The following is a 14,958-nucleotide window of genomic DNA, read 5'->3' as shown; positions in this document are numbered from 1 at the left end:
TAGCACGCGTCCGTTGCTCGGTCTTGCGTCTAAGGGCATTAAAGTCGTTTAAACGACTGGACACGAAGGTGGTCTATGGTAGGTTTTTGCCAGTGGTACACCGTAAAAGTAGACGCACACGTCATTGTAGCGAAAAATATTAAAATGATTGAGAGGTCTATAACTGGCCGCATGCCACCAACTCGCATTACCAATGCTAATAAATAAATTTGAATAAATTTGCTCCCGAGATTTATATCCTCATTCTTTAAAGTCGGTACGCACCGAGTCTGGCGGGCGGGCAGGTGCCGTCCCCATCGGGACACTCGCAGTTCCTGATTTCGTTCTCGCGTTCTCCTTCTAGCGGACCTCACAGTCTACGGGTACGTAATATATTGCCGCATTCATAAACCAATAAAAGATAATCGCGGGGTCGTATTTTACGGTCGTACCTATTCAACCGGATTGCGTACCCGACGACTATTTGGAAATCGCGCTTCGCGTCTAAACGGCTTTTCCCGATTTATTTGCATTCGAATTTCTTAGATGCCACTCGCTTTCTTCTTCATCGATTCGTTAATGGCAATACCACTTATATGGACTCACGTCATTCTAGTTAACCAGTTTGATTCAAACAACGTTCCATAAAAACTAACACTATTACCAATCTATTAGTTTGGATGATCGATGGAATTTGATCAAATCAATTACCAAGTCAGTCAATTGGGTCTTTTACCACAAAATGTCTCTTTTTAACAACGCAACATTTGACTGCAAAACAAAACGTCAGAAAAAACCATACATATTTGGTACACCATATATCTGTGACGTAGGAAAGGTCCAGTGTCCTAACTCTTTTCTGTTTATAGTAAGTTGAGTGAGACGGAATACATGACTTTTCCTAACAGAATTTCTTGTACTTGTAGACCACCTATGGTGGATAGGGTCTGCTACACATTTTTGAAAGTGAGAAAGAGACGAATAGCTCCCAATCTATATCCTACAGTAAAACAGTTCAAAGGTGAGATATAGTGAAGGTGGAGAGAAACGAAATGAAAAAGACTGAACTTGATAATCTAAAAGTCCGTTTGTACAGGGTGGGCCAAATTGGACGTATTTAAATGGGAAGTGTTCTTATTAATAGAGATAGAGGCTAAAGTTGATGTCAGTGTCTGAAGCTGAAATTGAATGACAAAAACCGTTGGTTAATATCTGTCATCGTTTGACAGATATAGATGCTTGAAAGCAAAGTATTGTTTTTATTTCTAAAAGTACATTTCTACCGCAATTTTTGCGTAGAATCCAGTAGTGGAAATAGTTTTTATTAGACGCGGTTTTTGAGATACGCACAAAACAATCGTTAAAAAGACAAAATGTTGAAATATCAAGTGTTGTGATATGTCATTAGAATGGTAATTTTACGGTCTTTTCAAAAATGAAATAATACACAGGGTATTCCATTTAATAAAAGAGAGAAAGAAAAACTTTTTACACTACTAAGAGAATGATAAAGAAAAGGCAAATATGTAAATGCAGATAAAAAGCAACAATTCGGGCAATAATCTTTACAGCTCTATGGATCCAAATTTGACAGTTTTGACGTTAAGAAACACTTTGATACTTTTGTTACATCACGTGACAGCTGTCACAACTGTCAAAAAGTCACTCACCAGTGACTTGAAAGTATTACAATGCCAATCAGAGGTTTTTCTTTGAGAAATTGCACTGTAAGTTGTTTTACAGCTCTATAGAGCTAAATTTGACAGTTGGGACGTTAAGACCTACGTTAATGCTTTACTTGCGTCACGTGACAGCTGTCACAACTGTCAAAAAGTCACTCACCAGTGACTTTAAAGTATTACAATGCCAAATAGAGGTTTTTGTTTGAGAAATTGCACTGTAAGTTGTTCTACAACTCCATGGAGCCAAATTTGACAGTTGGGACGTTAAGACCTACGTTAATGCTTTACTTGCGTCACGTGACAGCTGTCACAACTGTCAAAAAGTCACTCACTAGTGACTTGAAAGTGTAAAATGCCAATCAGAGGTTTTTGTTTGAGAAATTGCACTGTAAGTTGTTCTACAGCTCCATGGACCAAATTTGACAGTTGGGATGTTAAGATCTACTTTAATACTTTACTTGCGTCACGTGAGAGCTGTCACAACTGTCAAAAAGTCACTGACCAGTGACTTTAAAGTATTACAATGCCAATCAGAGGTTTTTCTTTGAGAAATTCCACTGTAAGTTGTGCTACAGCTCTATAAAGTCAAATTTGACAGTTGAGACCTTAAGACCTACGTTATTACTTTACATGCGTCACGTGACAGCTGTCACAACTGTCAAAAAGTCACTCACCAGTGACTTGAAAGTACAAAATGCCAAATAGAGGTTTTTGTTTGAGAAATTGCACTGTAAGTTGTTCTACAGCTCCATGGAGCCAAATTTGACAGTTGGGACGTTTAGACATACGTTATTACTTTACATGCGTCACGTGACAGCTGTCACAACTGTCAAAAAGTCACTCACCAGTGACTTGAAAGTGTAAAATGCCAATCAGAGGTTTTTGTTTGAGAAATTGCACTGTAAGTTGTTCTACAGCTCCATGGAGCCAAATTTGACAGTTGGGATGTTAAGATCTACTTTAATACTTTACTTGCGTCACGTTACAGCTGTCACAACTGTCAAAATATCACTCACCAGTAACTTTAAAGTATTACAATGCCAAATAGGGGTTTTTCTTTGAGAAATTGCACTGTAAGTTGTGCTCTAGCTCTATAGAGCCAAATTTGACAGTTGGGACGTTAAGACCTACGTTACTACTTTACATGCGTCATGTGACAGCTGTCACAATTGTCAAAAAGGCACTTACCAGTGAGTTGAAAGTACAAAATGCCAAATAGAGGTTTTCTTTGAGAAATTGCACTGTAAGTTGTTCTACAGCTCCATGAAGCCAAATTTGACAGTTGGCATGTTAAGACCTACGTTAATACTTTACTTGCGTCACGTGACAGCTGTCACAACTGTCAAAAAGTCACTCACCAGTGACTTGAAAGTATTACAATGGCAATTCACGAGTAAATTGTCACGTATACAAATAGTGTATGGTAATTTTTTGGGGTGTGTTTGGAAGTTGGTGTTGAGTGGATCGTTCCAACGGCTGTTAGTGTCAAAATAACGAATAGTAAGAAGCTGGTTACCGGCACTTAGCGTTTTACACAAAGGTTGATAAAAGAAATTGCGGTAACGACCGTTCGAATGTGATTTACAAAGGAAATCAAGTTATATCGCCGCCATTACTTGGCCAGTTTACCGGACCGCGAATCCTATAAATACGACGGTCCTTTATCAACGACGGTAAAAAATCGCTTACCGAATGGGATAATTTCGTACGTCGTTAAAGTTTTCTCCTATTCGAATGGTAAATCTCGAACGCAGCCACCTTTTCAACAAAACCGATCCGAATCCAAAGCAGTGCATCATTTTATATAATGACGCTCAACAATAGTTGACAATAAATTATACAGTCAACAAGTCCCTGGTAAAGACGCAATTATCTTCTTTTAGAAAGCGTGATGGGATAATGATCGACTTAAGGTGCTTCAATTTTTGTGCAGTAACGGTGTCTGGACAGGACGACGGTCGTTGACCACGCTCACGGTTGTCAACTGTCATTGAACACCGGCAACGTTGTAAAACCTTCGTCGATTTACGACAATGCCCAATAACTGGGCCTTGATTTATTGGTCGCCATTAATATTTAATTGTGGCAACGTTGCAAAAAAATGGCTGCATTTTCCGGAACACTATAAAGACGTATAATGCAAGCTGACTTTAATAGATTCTTTAGCCGTTTACGAGTTTCTCCGATGGGGCAAGAGCATTGTGCAAATAAATAAATCAATATTAAAGACATAACGCGTCTCGTTGTGGCCGTCACATGTGTCAGACCTGAATCCTAGCGACCGATCGCGCATACTAATAACCTTATCGTTATTCCGGACAAATTTCGTGCAATTGACCTTATTTTTGCGAAACGGTAACGAAATTGGTGATACTCCAAATTCAGATTGCCCCTCTTTTTAATTTTTTTTCAGACTATATATAGTCCAATCGATTTGCTGTTAGACATCAAACCATCTTCCACGGTTTAACGATCCACATACTACATTATACACAATGACTTCAGCAATTCTGGTAAGTCCCTTTTAAATTTAACACAATTTTTCTAGTTAAAAATGATGAAAAAACAGTCAGTGGTCTTCTCCATGGCCGTCATCTGCATCTCAAGCTGCTTGGGAGGCCTTTCGGTTGCAGTCCCAGCAGCCCTACCAGCCGCCTACTCAGTGCCCTACGCTTCCTCCTACACCGCCAACGTAGTTAACCACGCCATTGCTGCTCCAGTTGCCGCCCCCTTGGCTGCTCCTTTAGCTGCTCCTCTAGCCACTCCATGGGGTGCTCCATTAGCTGCAGCTCCCTACACCAACTGGGCGGCTTCCCCTTACATTGCCAGAGCAGCTCCTTATCTGGCTTCGCCTTATGCTGCCGCCCCTTTGATTGCCGCCAAGTAGATGTTTTACGGTAGGTGAGATGCGAGTTGCTTGTTGTACTTACCTTTGGTTTTGTAAATATAATTTCATGTTAAGTTGGTGTTTTTTGTTTGCCTCTCATGAAATTTCACTTGACCATCCATCGATATGTAAAGGTTTAGACAATTTTAGTCAAATAAGACTATCTCTGAACAGGCAAATTGTGCAAAAAAGATGTCCAGAACAATAACGGCCGTAACTTGAGCGTAATTATTCAAAAGACAATAAAAGGAAGAAGAAGAAGTAATACGGTCTAGCGTATGACAAGCCCGGTGGTCTCCGGTTGAATACGTTCGCGGTCTTAAATATCTCAAGAACTATACGCGTTCCGCGATTATTTATACGTCGCGGGCATTATATTGTCAGGAAGTCATATTAACGGCAATGATGGAAGTTTATATAGGGCTCCCGTGAAACGCCCCAATGTCCCTTCCACGATTTATGACCGAAGATAAAACGACCGTGCTTATACTGGATGAGTAAAGGTTCATCAGTGAAGAAACATAATTAAGTTGGGTTGTATGTAAGTGCATTTTAGAATGAACAAGTAACTTCTCGTTCTTCTTGTATCACTTTAAACTTTTGGTAGGTTTGGAAGATAGGAGAATTCCACCAAAAACCTAAAAAATCTCAACAAAACACCAACAAATCTTTTAGGAAATAATACCAAATACCTGAAGTAAACAATGTCAAACAAAAAGTTCTGGTTTGTTAACATTGACAGTTTGTCATGTGATACCCAATTGTTCCAAAAGTAAACTATATCAAACGAGTTGAATTGCTATGTGACATTGTTATTATCTGAATCGAGAAGTTCTGGGACAAATAGAAGTAATATGGTAAATGTCAAAATTGGTAAAATAGCAGAAAATCACGTGACAATACGTTGGGTCAACGAGAAAAATCACGTGAGCTCTATCGAACTGTCTATGTCGGTTTTCCAAAATCTCAGCACTGTTCCTAGTTTGCACCACTTTTTTACGAAAACTCATCATGTGACTTTTCTTTGCATTGACCTCATTAGCATCTCACTTTTTCTGGACAATTTGAATGCAAGTATACTGAATTAGCAATGGCAATAAACTGAGTCTCTATAATTTTTTTTCCTCTAGAACTTAAAACCTTTTTGTGCCTCTTTACGATATAGTTGTTCCATCCACTTGTACCCGAAGATGATTACGGTCATTAATGATCGACAATAATTACGGGGCACCCATTAATTTCGCGCTGGTAATTTCGACCAGTGGCGGCACAACGGACCCACTGGTCCAATCGTCTATATCTAATTCGCCTTAATCGTATTAGGAGTAATTACGTATCATCTGTTTTACGCTCGCCTAGATTATGGTTTTCCCATGTTTATTTCTACTTACAGACTTAAAGCGTAATAACAGGCTTTAATCTCTTTGTTGCTCCCAATTGACTTGTGGGGCAACGTTGCCGTGTATTATATGTCGGCTCCAAATCCGGAGGAGCAAACATATTGGTTTGGCAACGTTTAAAAGTATCGCGTTTAGGAAGACGGATATTAACAGAAAAAAAAAACAATTATTTACCACTAAAAGTTGTATTCTAGTTCTAACGGTTTGTGCATTTTTTTCTGCTCAATCAACGTACCAAAATTGTTTTAATTGTGAGAACCAGGTTGGTTTCTTACGGATTCTTTCACGACAATGTATTTTAATGTTTAAACCCACTTTTAAGGCCACGTTGCCACATAGAGTCTTGTTGACGAAAAAATTGTATTTGTTCTTGTCTACATGCACAAAAATAGCTATTTATGTAACCAATTACGAAAAGATCGATTTTGTGTAACGAATGAATGTTTGTAGGGCGAGCACAATTGAATGAGTTACACAATAAGACATTTTCGAAATGTGTTGCATACATAATTTTTTCTAATTTTGACCAAAAAGCGGTAAAAACCATCTTTTAAAGTGATTTAACAAAAATATTCACTTTCATAGCACCTTGTACAAACAGTGACAACGACATGTTATGATGGATGTTGCCCATATGTTTCTACGGAAATGCATAGAAACAGGGAGTGATGAAATGAACTTTTCATAACTAGTTACATAAAGTGATACTTTATGTAACTAGTTACATAAAGTAAAACGTTTTGTCACTCTAATCAGTTTTGAAAAGTGTCACTTTATATGCCATAATTAGAAAAACAATATTTTGATTGAAATCTAGTTGGATAAGCGTTTTGCCAGCTCAATTCTTTAAGGTAGGTAAGGGGTTTTGAATCATTATAAATTTTTAGCCATTAGAAAGAGAATAGAAAATACCACAAAATGAGCCAAAACTGGCCTCTCTAGCTCTTCATGTTATCGAGATATTGAATTTCGAAAAGAAGTAAAAAACTTTTGTGATTGATCATCTTCTTTCTAATATTTTGAAGAGAGGAGGCATTCCAAACTAGAAAACTCTTCCCAGATCCGTTAACTTTTTAATGATTTATCGTGTAGAGTTTGAAACGATGGGTTTTATAGTGGCGAGTATCATATAGAAGAAACAGGCAGTGACGTTTGTGGTTCGGAATATTTATAACCGTTTCGGCCGTTGATCAGAAAGCGCGTTTGGATCGTCCATTTAATTGGCAATAAAGCCGATCATCCCGAACGGTGTGAAATACTAAAGGACATTTAGATTTTTTTACAGAAATGCGAGCAATCTACGTTACATTACGCAGCGTTACACATACAAATTGCATTATTGGCCGTCTATGGGATGAAACGACTAGTACCGAGCCCCATTTCATGTCGCGTACTGGCCGGCGCATTTGACAGACTTACGATTATTTAATTCCATATTATGCCAGGAATCCGATTCCTTAGTGTCGTGTTATATATGTACTTTTCGAGGTTAATAAAGTCTGAACGGATGGAAGAAAAAAATCGTAGAGAACAACGCCTTTTCAGTTGATCAAGGGGCGTAGGGCTGCGCCCTATTTTGCACGGGATCGAAGAAGAAGACACATAGAACACACCGCCACAGGAAATTGTAAATATCGCCCACGATGCGAACGTTATTAGGACGAAGTGGGCGCGAAACCATAACTGCACGAAATAAAGACCGATCTTCTGCCCGTAGAATAGATCGCTAACTAACCGACAATGAAAGCCCAGAATAATTATCGCGTCCCGCGATCGCACGAAGATTAACTATTACTTTCTTCGTCATTATCTTATTCTTTGGTGCCATTTCTGGTTCGAATATGGTCCTTTTCATTCATACGGGCGTGGGAATCGACCGATTACAATGTAACGTCACTTAAAACAAAAATTCACTTTCTGTGAAGAATTTTCATCAAACCAATGGATGGCAATGATCTTTCTTCAGACACCACTTCAAAATAATTGTATTCTGATTCTATAAAGTGAAATTCAAAATTAATCTCTCTCTCTCTCTCTAGCTTCATGTTAGAAGTGTCGTGATCCTATGCTAGTCTCATGTTGTGTTTCTAGCAGTTTCCCTCCATTCTTCTCTAACTGACGTGCTTCTAATGCTGTTTTGGAAAGATTTTCCTGTAAACTGCTTCACCTGGTTCAACCATCGTTTTGGAGAACGTCCTCTAGGTCGTGTTCCCTCTACCTTCCCTTGCACCATAAGTTTTTAGAGATTGTCATCTTTCCTCCTGCTGACGTGTCCAAAATACTTGAGAATCAGTTGTTTGTTGACAATCTGACTTGGATGTTAAGTTCTTCAAGTAGTCTGTCCAGGGAATCCTCAGTCGTCTTCTCCAGACCCACATCTCAAACTCATTCAACTTGGTGTTGTCTGTTTTAAGGTCCAGAATTCTGCTGCGTATAACGCAATTGGAAAAACGAGAGTGTTTACTAGGTGGTACTAGGTACCACTTATGTGGGCACCTAGATAAGTTATTTCCTCCACGTTCTCGACATCTGTAATATTAGGCATTTCTTCCATGCTGTGCGTGCGATGTATTAACATAAGTTTCGTTTTCTGACGATAAGTGTGGTGTCATCAGCGTAGCGGAGATTATCCATCCTTCTGCCATCTATGACAACTCCTCCTTCCCAGCCGTCCAAGGCTTTCCTTATGATATGCGTTAAACAATAAGGGTGACAAAACACAACCCTGCTGTTGAAAGGTACAGAGGTTCTTCCATCCGCCTTCAATAGTGTTATGTCAAAATTAATAACCTTTTTGAAATTCCTGCAATAAAGCTACCAAAGATCTTCTCACGACCACACATTGGCGTCCAGCTGAGACATAATTCACCAATGTCACATATATTATCCTCTAATCTCGTACGGCGTACGAGTGATTGCTTTTAAACGACCATTACCCGGGTATGGACGACAATTAAAAATTCACCACGACCTCGTGCCTTCTTCACTCGATCGCCGCTAATGAAGAGCTCACCTTCTTTAAAACTTTAATGTGCTTAAAATTGAGGGGTCCGAACAGCCACATTGCGTCGTTTTAGCGTTGGCAATCAGTCATTTTTCTTGTCTGATGTGGGCTTTTGTGTTTACTAAAACTGTGTATTAGAGAAGAAGATATAATCATGAAATCCACCAACTTTTCAAGGAGGTACCAATCTCAGAATTCGTCAGACTACAGAGGCTACGATGGGCAGGCCACGTAGTAAGAATGCCGGATAACAGGCTACCAAAAAGGGCCCTCAATAGTAGGATGCAGGGCAGAAGACCAAAAGAGAGATCATGGAAAAGATGGGAGGATGGAGTGACAGAAGACTTGATAGGTGTCAGAACCTGGAGGAGAGCGACGTTGGATCGACAGTGTTGGAGGCGGAAGATAGAGAAGTATCAAAACGAACAAAGACTTATACGATTAATATTTTCTTTTTTAGACTTTTTTTCAGTCATTTTATAGTATTATTTCATGAATTTAGTCTCAAGGCATTAACAGGGTTTGTAATGGGTCATTGTCGACTCAGAGATCACTTAAGCCTAGAAGAGGACAGTACCTGCAGGTTTTGCGGAGAAGAACCAGAAACATCCCACCACATCTTGCTGGAGTGTTATGCTGCTGTATGCCACAGAGGATTAAACACACTAGTAGATTATACCAGCTGGCTGTGGAAGAAATATCTCGAACAGACCCACTCAAGATCCTGAAATTCCTAAAGGAACTAAATCTTGAGGGGCTGCTATGAACAAGGAAACCTTCAGATAGCAGAAGAAGATGGGGTACAATAGATCTAAACAGGTCGCAGTACATCTGTCACCATCCACACCTACCATTACCATTACCAAGCCAGCAACTCCATCTAAGATATTACTGCTTATTTTCGAAACCTACAAACAAATAAAATTGCCAGCCATTTTTCTTCTTCTTTTCCATTACTAAACAAGTCATTTTTGTCATTTCCTGATAATTAAGTGCTTCTGTAAGGTTTTTTGTCCTAATTGACTGTTGATATCTCTGCCGTATATTGCAATAATTCAGAAATAATACAATTTTCCCAAATTTTAAAGAAACTAATGGTCAAATTTTAGTGAAAAGCTTTAAATTAAAATAACTTACTTAACCTTAATCACAGTTTCAGGTATTGAAACCCCACTTTGGTAACTGTTTTACATTTTGTCAAAAAACAGCTAAAACACTGAGTTTTTTTTGTCCTTGACCATACCGACAACCATTACAGTTTGACGACACCAAAAAATAAAAAATGGCGGTCGAACGACAATTTGGAGCGGTAAATAAGCGCGCCCAGATGGGCCGTTACGACCAAAACCAGGTTAATAAAGACACTTAGGCTGGTTTTTCGCGATAAGAGGAAGAAAAATCGCGGTCGTTTCTGGACGTTTACGTTCCCATATTTCGCCGTTAAGGAGCTCGTTTACGGCCGTTTTATGCTAACGTACGCCACCAATTGTTATTAATGATTATTCGTTTTGATCAAGGCTTTGAAGTGAGGTTTGTCCCAGGAGCTGTCTGCCTTTGGACAGTTTAACTTATATAAGTACTTATCTACTGTCTTGAAATAAAGGCGTGATATTGTAGAATTAGGACTGTATTGCTGGTTGCATATTTGCGAGAGACAGACACACATAGTACTGGTAGCGCCATCTGTACGTGCCAACCCAAAAAAAAATCAAAATAACGACCTTCTGTGACAGTTATTACGATGTTTCGAGATACTGCAAGGCCGGCATCAGTTACTCTTTACCGGCACTTGGGTTTAATTTAAAGATGATTTAATTAACGTGATTAAAACGTTGACGTGTCTTGAGGTCGAGCGATAATATAACAAGTTTTCATGGCGGCTTTAAATATGATAAATCAAAATAAAACTTTTTTTTTCATTTAGCCGAGTAATTAATACCCGACGATGTGGGATCGGCTTTCGCGTTAGACAAACACATAGAAACAATTATTGTTATTCAGTTATAGCGCGGATGAGGAATTCATTAGTTTTCGTAATAAATTTTCTTATTTATGGGAGCCGTCAATGCCATTACCGATTTACCAATGTCTGACACGAATTTTATACAACTTTGTTGCTAGAGTTCCTGCTTCGATCATGGCAACCCTGGTTTACAATGCTTTAGAATTTAATCACCGGTTCTAATGTTTTAAAGATGATGGTATCAACTTTTTAGTTAAATAAGAACACACTCTACAGGGTGTTACAAATTACGAAACATTAGCATTGCTATTGCTAAAAAAATTCAAAAACCGAAAAAGTCAAATTTCTATTTTATTTTTTTATTACTTTATTATTGATTATTCTGAAACATCAATGGCACCTTCTGAAAGCACTTTTTATGCTCTTCAAGAAAATATTTTTAGTTTTCACCTCTAATTACCATTATCAACTACAATTTTTCAAATATGAACCTAACTTTTTATTTCGTTTTTTAGTAGCTTACAGCAACTTATTGGGCATCTAATGTCATATAAATTAAACGTTTTTAACATGTTTTAATCTATATCTATAGAACAACGTGTACAAATTCATGTTAAACTTACACAGGGTACTACATTTATCCAAAATAAGAATTTGGAAAATAGCTGATAGTAGAGTACCACTTTGTATAAAGAAATACTAGTTAACGTATAATTTACTTAAAAACTTTTAGAAAATGTTAAAAATAGTAAATTATTTGAAAAGTTACATAAAAAGGAAAAAATAGAAAATTTACAAAATTGTGTAACACTCTGTATCTAGAAAAATCTGTGCATGTTTATTAAAACTTTACAGTTTGTGACAACCAACACCCTGTATATGTCAAGAAATTTTAGTATCTTAGTATTTGCGTAAATCACAATAGTGTTTCCAGTTTGTGATTGGTCAAAAGAGCAGCAGGCCGAAAGGTGCTTTAGACATTTAAAATAATACAATGTACTGAAAATAGAAAGGACATTTTCTAAAAAATTAGGTTAACAGAAGAATCCATAAGACAAGTACAGATCAGGATTTCTTAAAAAAGCTACAAGTATTCTTGAATTTTGAGATGTTTAGTATTAAAATTAACTTTCTTCAATCTTCATCGTTAATCTGAAACAAGTGCTCTTGGTGATTTCCTTATCAGATGGAATTCAAGAGCTCCTTTTGGTTCTCTATTTTGGAAATATTTTCTTTGTGCATCTGTTTCCATTTTTTCGAACTGATCATAAATTAAGACTTTTTAAGTCACGTGATCATTTAGTTGTTGATTACTCAATAAATTTGTAAAATCAAAATTTGATCCATTTTTGGAAGTTTTTTTACTTGGTTTAGTACAATGTAGGGCGCTAAAACAATGGTAGCAAGATGAGTCATTACCGTGAAAGTCCTCTGGGGAATTTGTATCGTGAAAAGGCATCTAGGTTGGGTAATATTGGACGAGACAATCTCGGAATAAATTGGCGGTATCTTTTTGGCGTCATCTCGACGATCCGGCTACTTGTCGAAATTGGGATGACGGCACGCAGCCCGCGAATAAAATGGTAACGCATTCCGCATTGTAGGTACCTGATCAGGCGTGCCCACCTCAGATCGAACATTAACGAAACAAGACGAATATTTTATTATCCCTCACGGTAATCGATTTGCGGTCGATTTTTCCGTTCCGGCTGTTATTTGACCGAGTATTGCACACCTTCTAAATTGGTTCGATCCCAAGTGCGAATTATTGAGGCGAAATTGGCGCTCGCGGCCCTAAATTGCCCTGATGATGGCTTGTGCGGCTTCCTTACTTGGTCATGAACACTCCTACGAGAGCAAATTGTTGTGATCAATGTAGCAACACCGCTACATACATTAGTCACATATTGATTGTTGACATCCCATTTCCATTGTAAAATCTAGAGGTACATTTTTGCTTGCCATTACTTTTAAATATTACGCCAAATACTTATAACTCAGGGATATGTGTTTGATGCCAGTTTAAACCATAGTGACATCAATTTTAAAAAAATAATAACATTCTACAGCCAAAGAAGAATTAAAGATCCACAGACGGTAGAGGAAGCTAACATGGGTGTTGTATGGGAACAAATGGAGGCAGAATTGGGACATAAACGAAAAACACAAAAACACGATTGGATGACAGATGAGATACTAGCGCTGTTTGAGGAACAAAGGGAATGGTGATAACCACAAAAAAATCCAGAAAGTCATTAGAACGAAGATAAGAACCGCTAAGAATGAATGGCTGAAACCATAGTGTGAAGAACTAGAACAACTACTCTCTAATGTAGAAAACGATCAGGGATAATTAGCACAGGATCATCAACAGCGTAAAATCATATGGGAAAACTATATTAGCAACCTTTTTGCCGATGAAGACCTGCTGTTGAAAATGTAGACGACAAAGACCTCTCGGAACCTCCCATCAGAAAAGAGGAAATTATTAGAGCGATCAATACATCCAAAGATAGAAAGGTGATTGGCCCAGACTGCATTCCTGTAGAGTTGCTCAAACTATTGGACGACAAAAGCATTACAGGTGAATATCCCGCCAAATGGTTTGCATGGTAACATTTAATTTTGTAAAAGAACAATGTGAGGACCATAGACTAATCAGCCTCATGAATCACACATTGAAGATATTCCTTAAGATTATCCACTACAGAATATCAATAAAGTGCGAAAGAAACATCGGATCCACACAATTTGGATTCAGAGGAGGTTTAGGCAGGACAGAAGCATTAGTTGCGACTCAAGTACTGATTCAGAACTGCAACGATCAGAGAAAGGACATAATGCTGTGTTTCATCGATTATGAAAAGGCGTTCGACAGAGTCCAACAAACTGATCCAAATCCTAAATAGATTGGACATAGACCAAAAAGACATCCGCTGCATTCAAAAGCGTATACTAGAACCAAATAGCTGAAGTCAGAGTTGGTAACTCACAGAAGCAAGACCAATTTGTAGAGGGGTTAGACAAGGGTGTGTTCCCTCCCCACTTCTCTTCAATTTATATTCTGAAGCCCTAAAAGAACGCAACGTGGGCGTTAAGGTGAATAGTGTGTGGGTCAACAATATTCGTTATGCGGACGACACAGTTCTTATTGCAGATAACATGGAGGATTTGCTTACCAATACTGATTTCGATCTTGCCTTGAGAATTAGATTTGTCAAATGCTATGTCTGGACAGTGTTGCTTTATGGCATGGAGGGATGGACAGTGAAGGTGAGCACTATGAACAAGCTGGAAGCATTCGAGATGTTGGTCTATAGGTGTGTACTGAGGATTCCTGCAAGAAGAACCAACGATGAGGTCTTGAGAATAATCAATATAGACTGCAAACTGTTAGACACCATTCTTCTTGTGGTTCCTATCCGTTACGGATGTTGGCAATCAGCATGGCGAGCCTAACCTTGTTTACAGCAATGCGGAAGAGTTCGGTTGATGTTTTTCCGGTCCACTTCCTGAGGTGATGCAGCCAAGATATTCTTCTCCTTCCTGGACCTCTTCTTCCATCGATTTTTCCCTGGATGATTGTCTGGAGTAAGGAGTACCTGGAGTCGTTTCTCATGATGTGGCCCAGATATTGCAGTTTTCGGATCTTGATGGTGTTCATAATTTCTTTTTGTTTATTCATCCTTCTTAGTACCTCTTCATTAGTGATATGTTCTGTCCATGATATCCTCATCATTCTTCGATAGAGTCGCATTTCGAAGGCTTCTATTTTCTTGGATGTGCTTTCATTGAGTGTCCAAAATTCCGTCCCGTATAAGAGGATAGAAAATATGTAACATCTGAGAAGTCTCATTTTTGTTTCCAGTGTAAGATCATGGCTTCTGAAGAGTTTGCTCATTTTGTTGTAGGCGGCTGTGGCTTTGGCGATTTGTGATTTGATGAGACACCATTAAACGTCGAAAAAAGCATACCTGGGCCACGTAATATGCAACGAAAGGTACCAATTCCTGTAATTGACAATTGAGGGAAAGAGAGGAATT

The 14,958-nt window shown here is 38.4% G+C and overlaps 1 protein-coding gene across 1 annotated transcript; it reads left to right on the top strand.

Annotated features, from left to right (window-relative positions):
• The first annotated feature begins 4,074 nt into the window (after nucleotides 1–4,074).
• On the top strand, nucleotides 4,075–4,622 carry LOC145731762 (uncharacterized). The gene is made up of 2 exons (XM_081983710.1): nucleotides 4,075–4,174; nucleotides 4,231–4,622. Exons 1-2 carry the CDS (start codon nucleotides 4,157–4,159, stop codon nucleotides 4,546–4,548), a joined length of 336 nt encoding a protein of 111 aa, XP_081839836.1. The 5' UTR covers nucleotides 4,075–4,156; the 3' UTR covers nucleotides 4,549–4,622.
• The last annotated feature ends 10,336 nt before the right edge of the window (nucleotides 4,623–14,958 follow it).

Source organism: Ips typographus, linkage group LG7, assembly GCF_016097725.1.
Source record: "Ips typographus isolate SLU linkage group LG7, UJ_Ityp_2.0, whole genome shotgun sequence".
NCBI lineage: Eukaryota > Metazoa > Arthropoda > Insecta > Coleoptera > Curculionidae > Ips > Ips typographus.
Note: the sequence above shows the minus strand (reverse complement) of the source record. Positions and strands in the feature narration are given on the sequence as shown.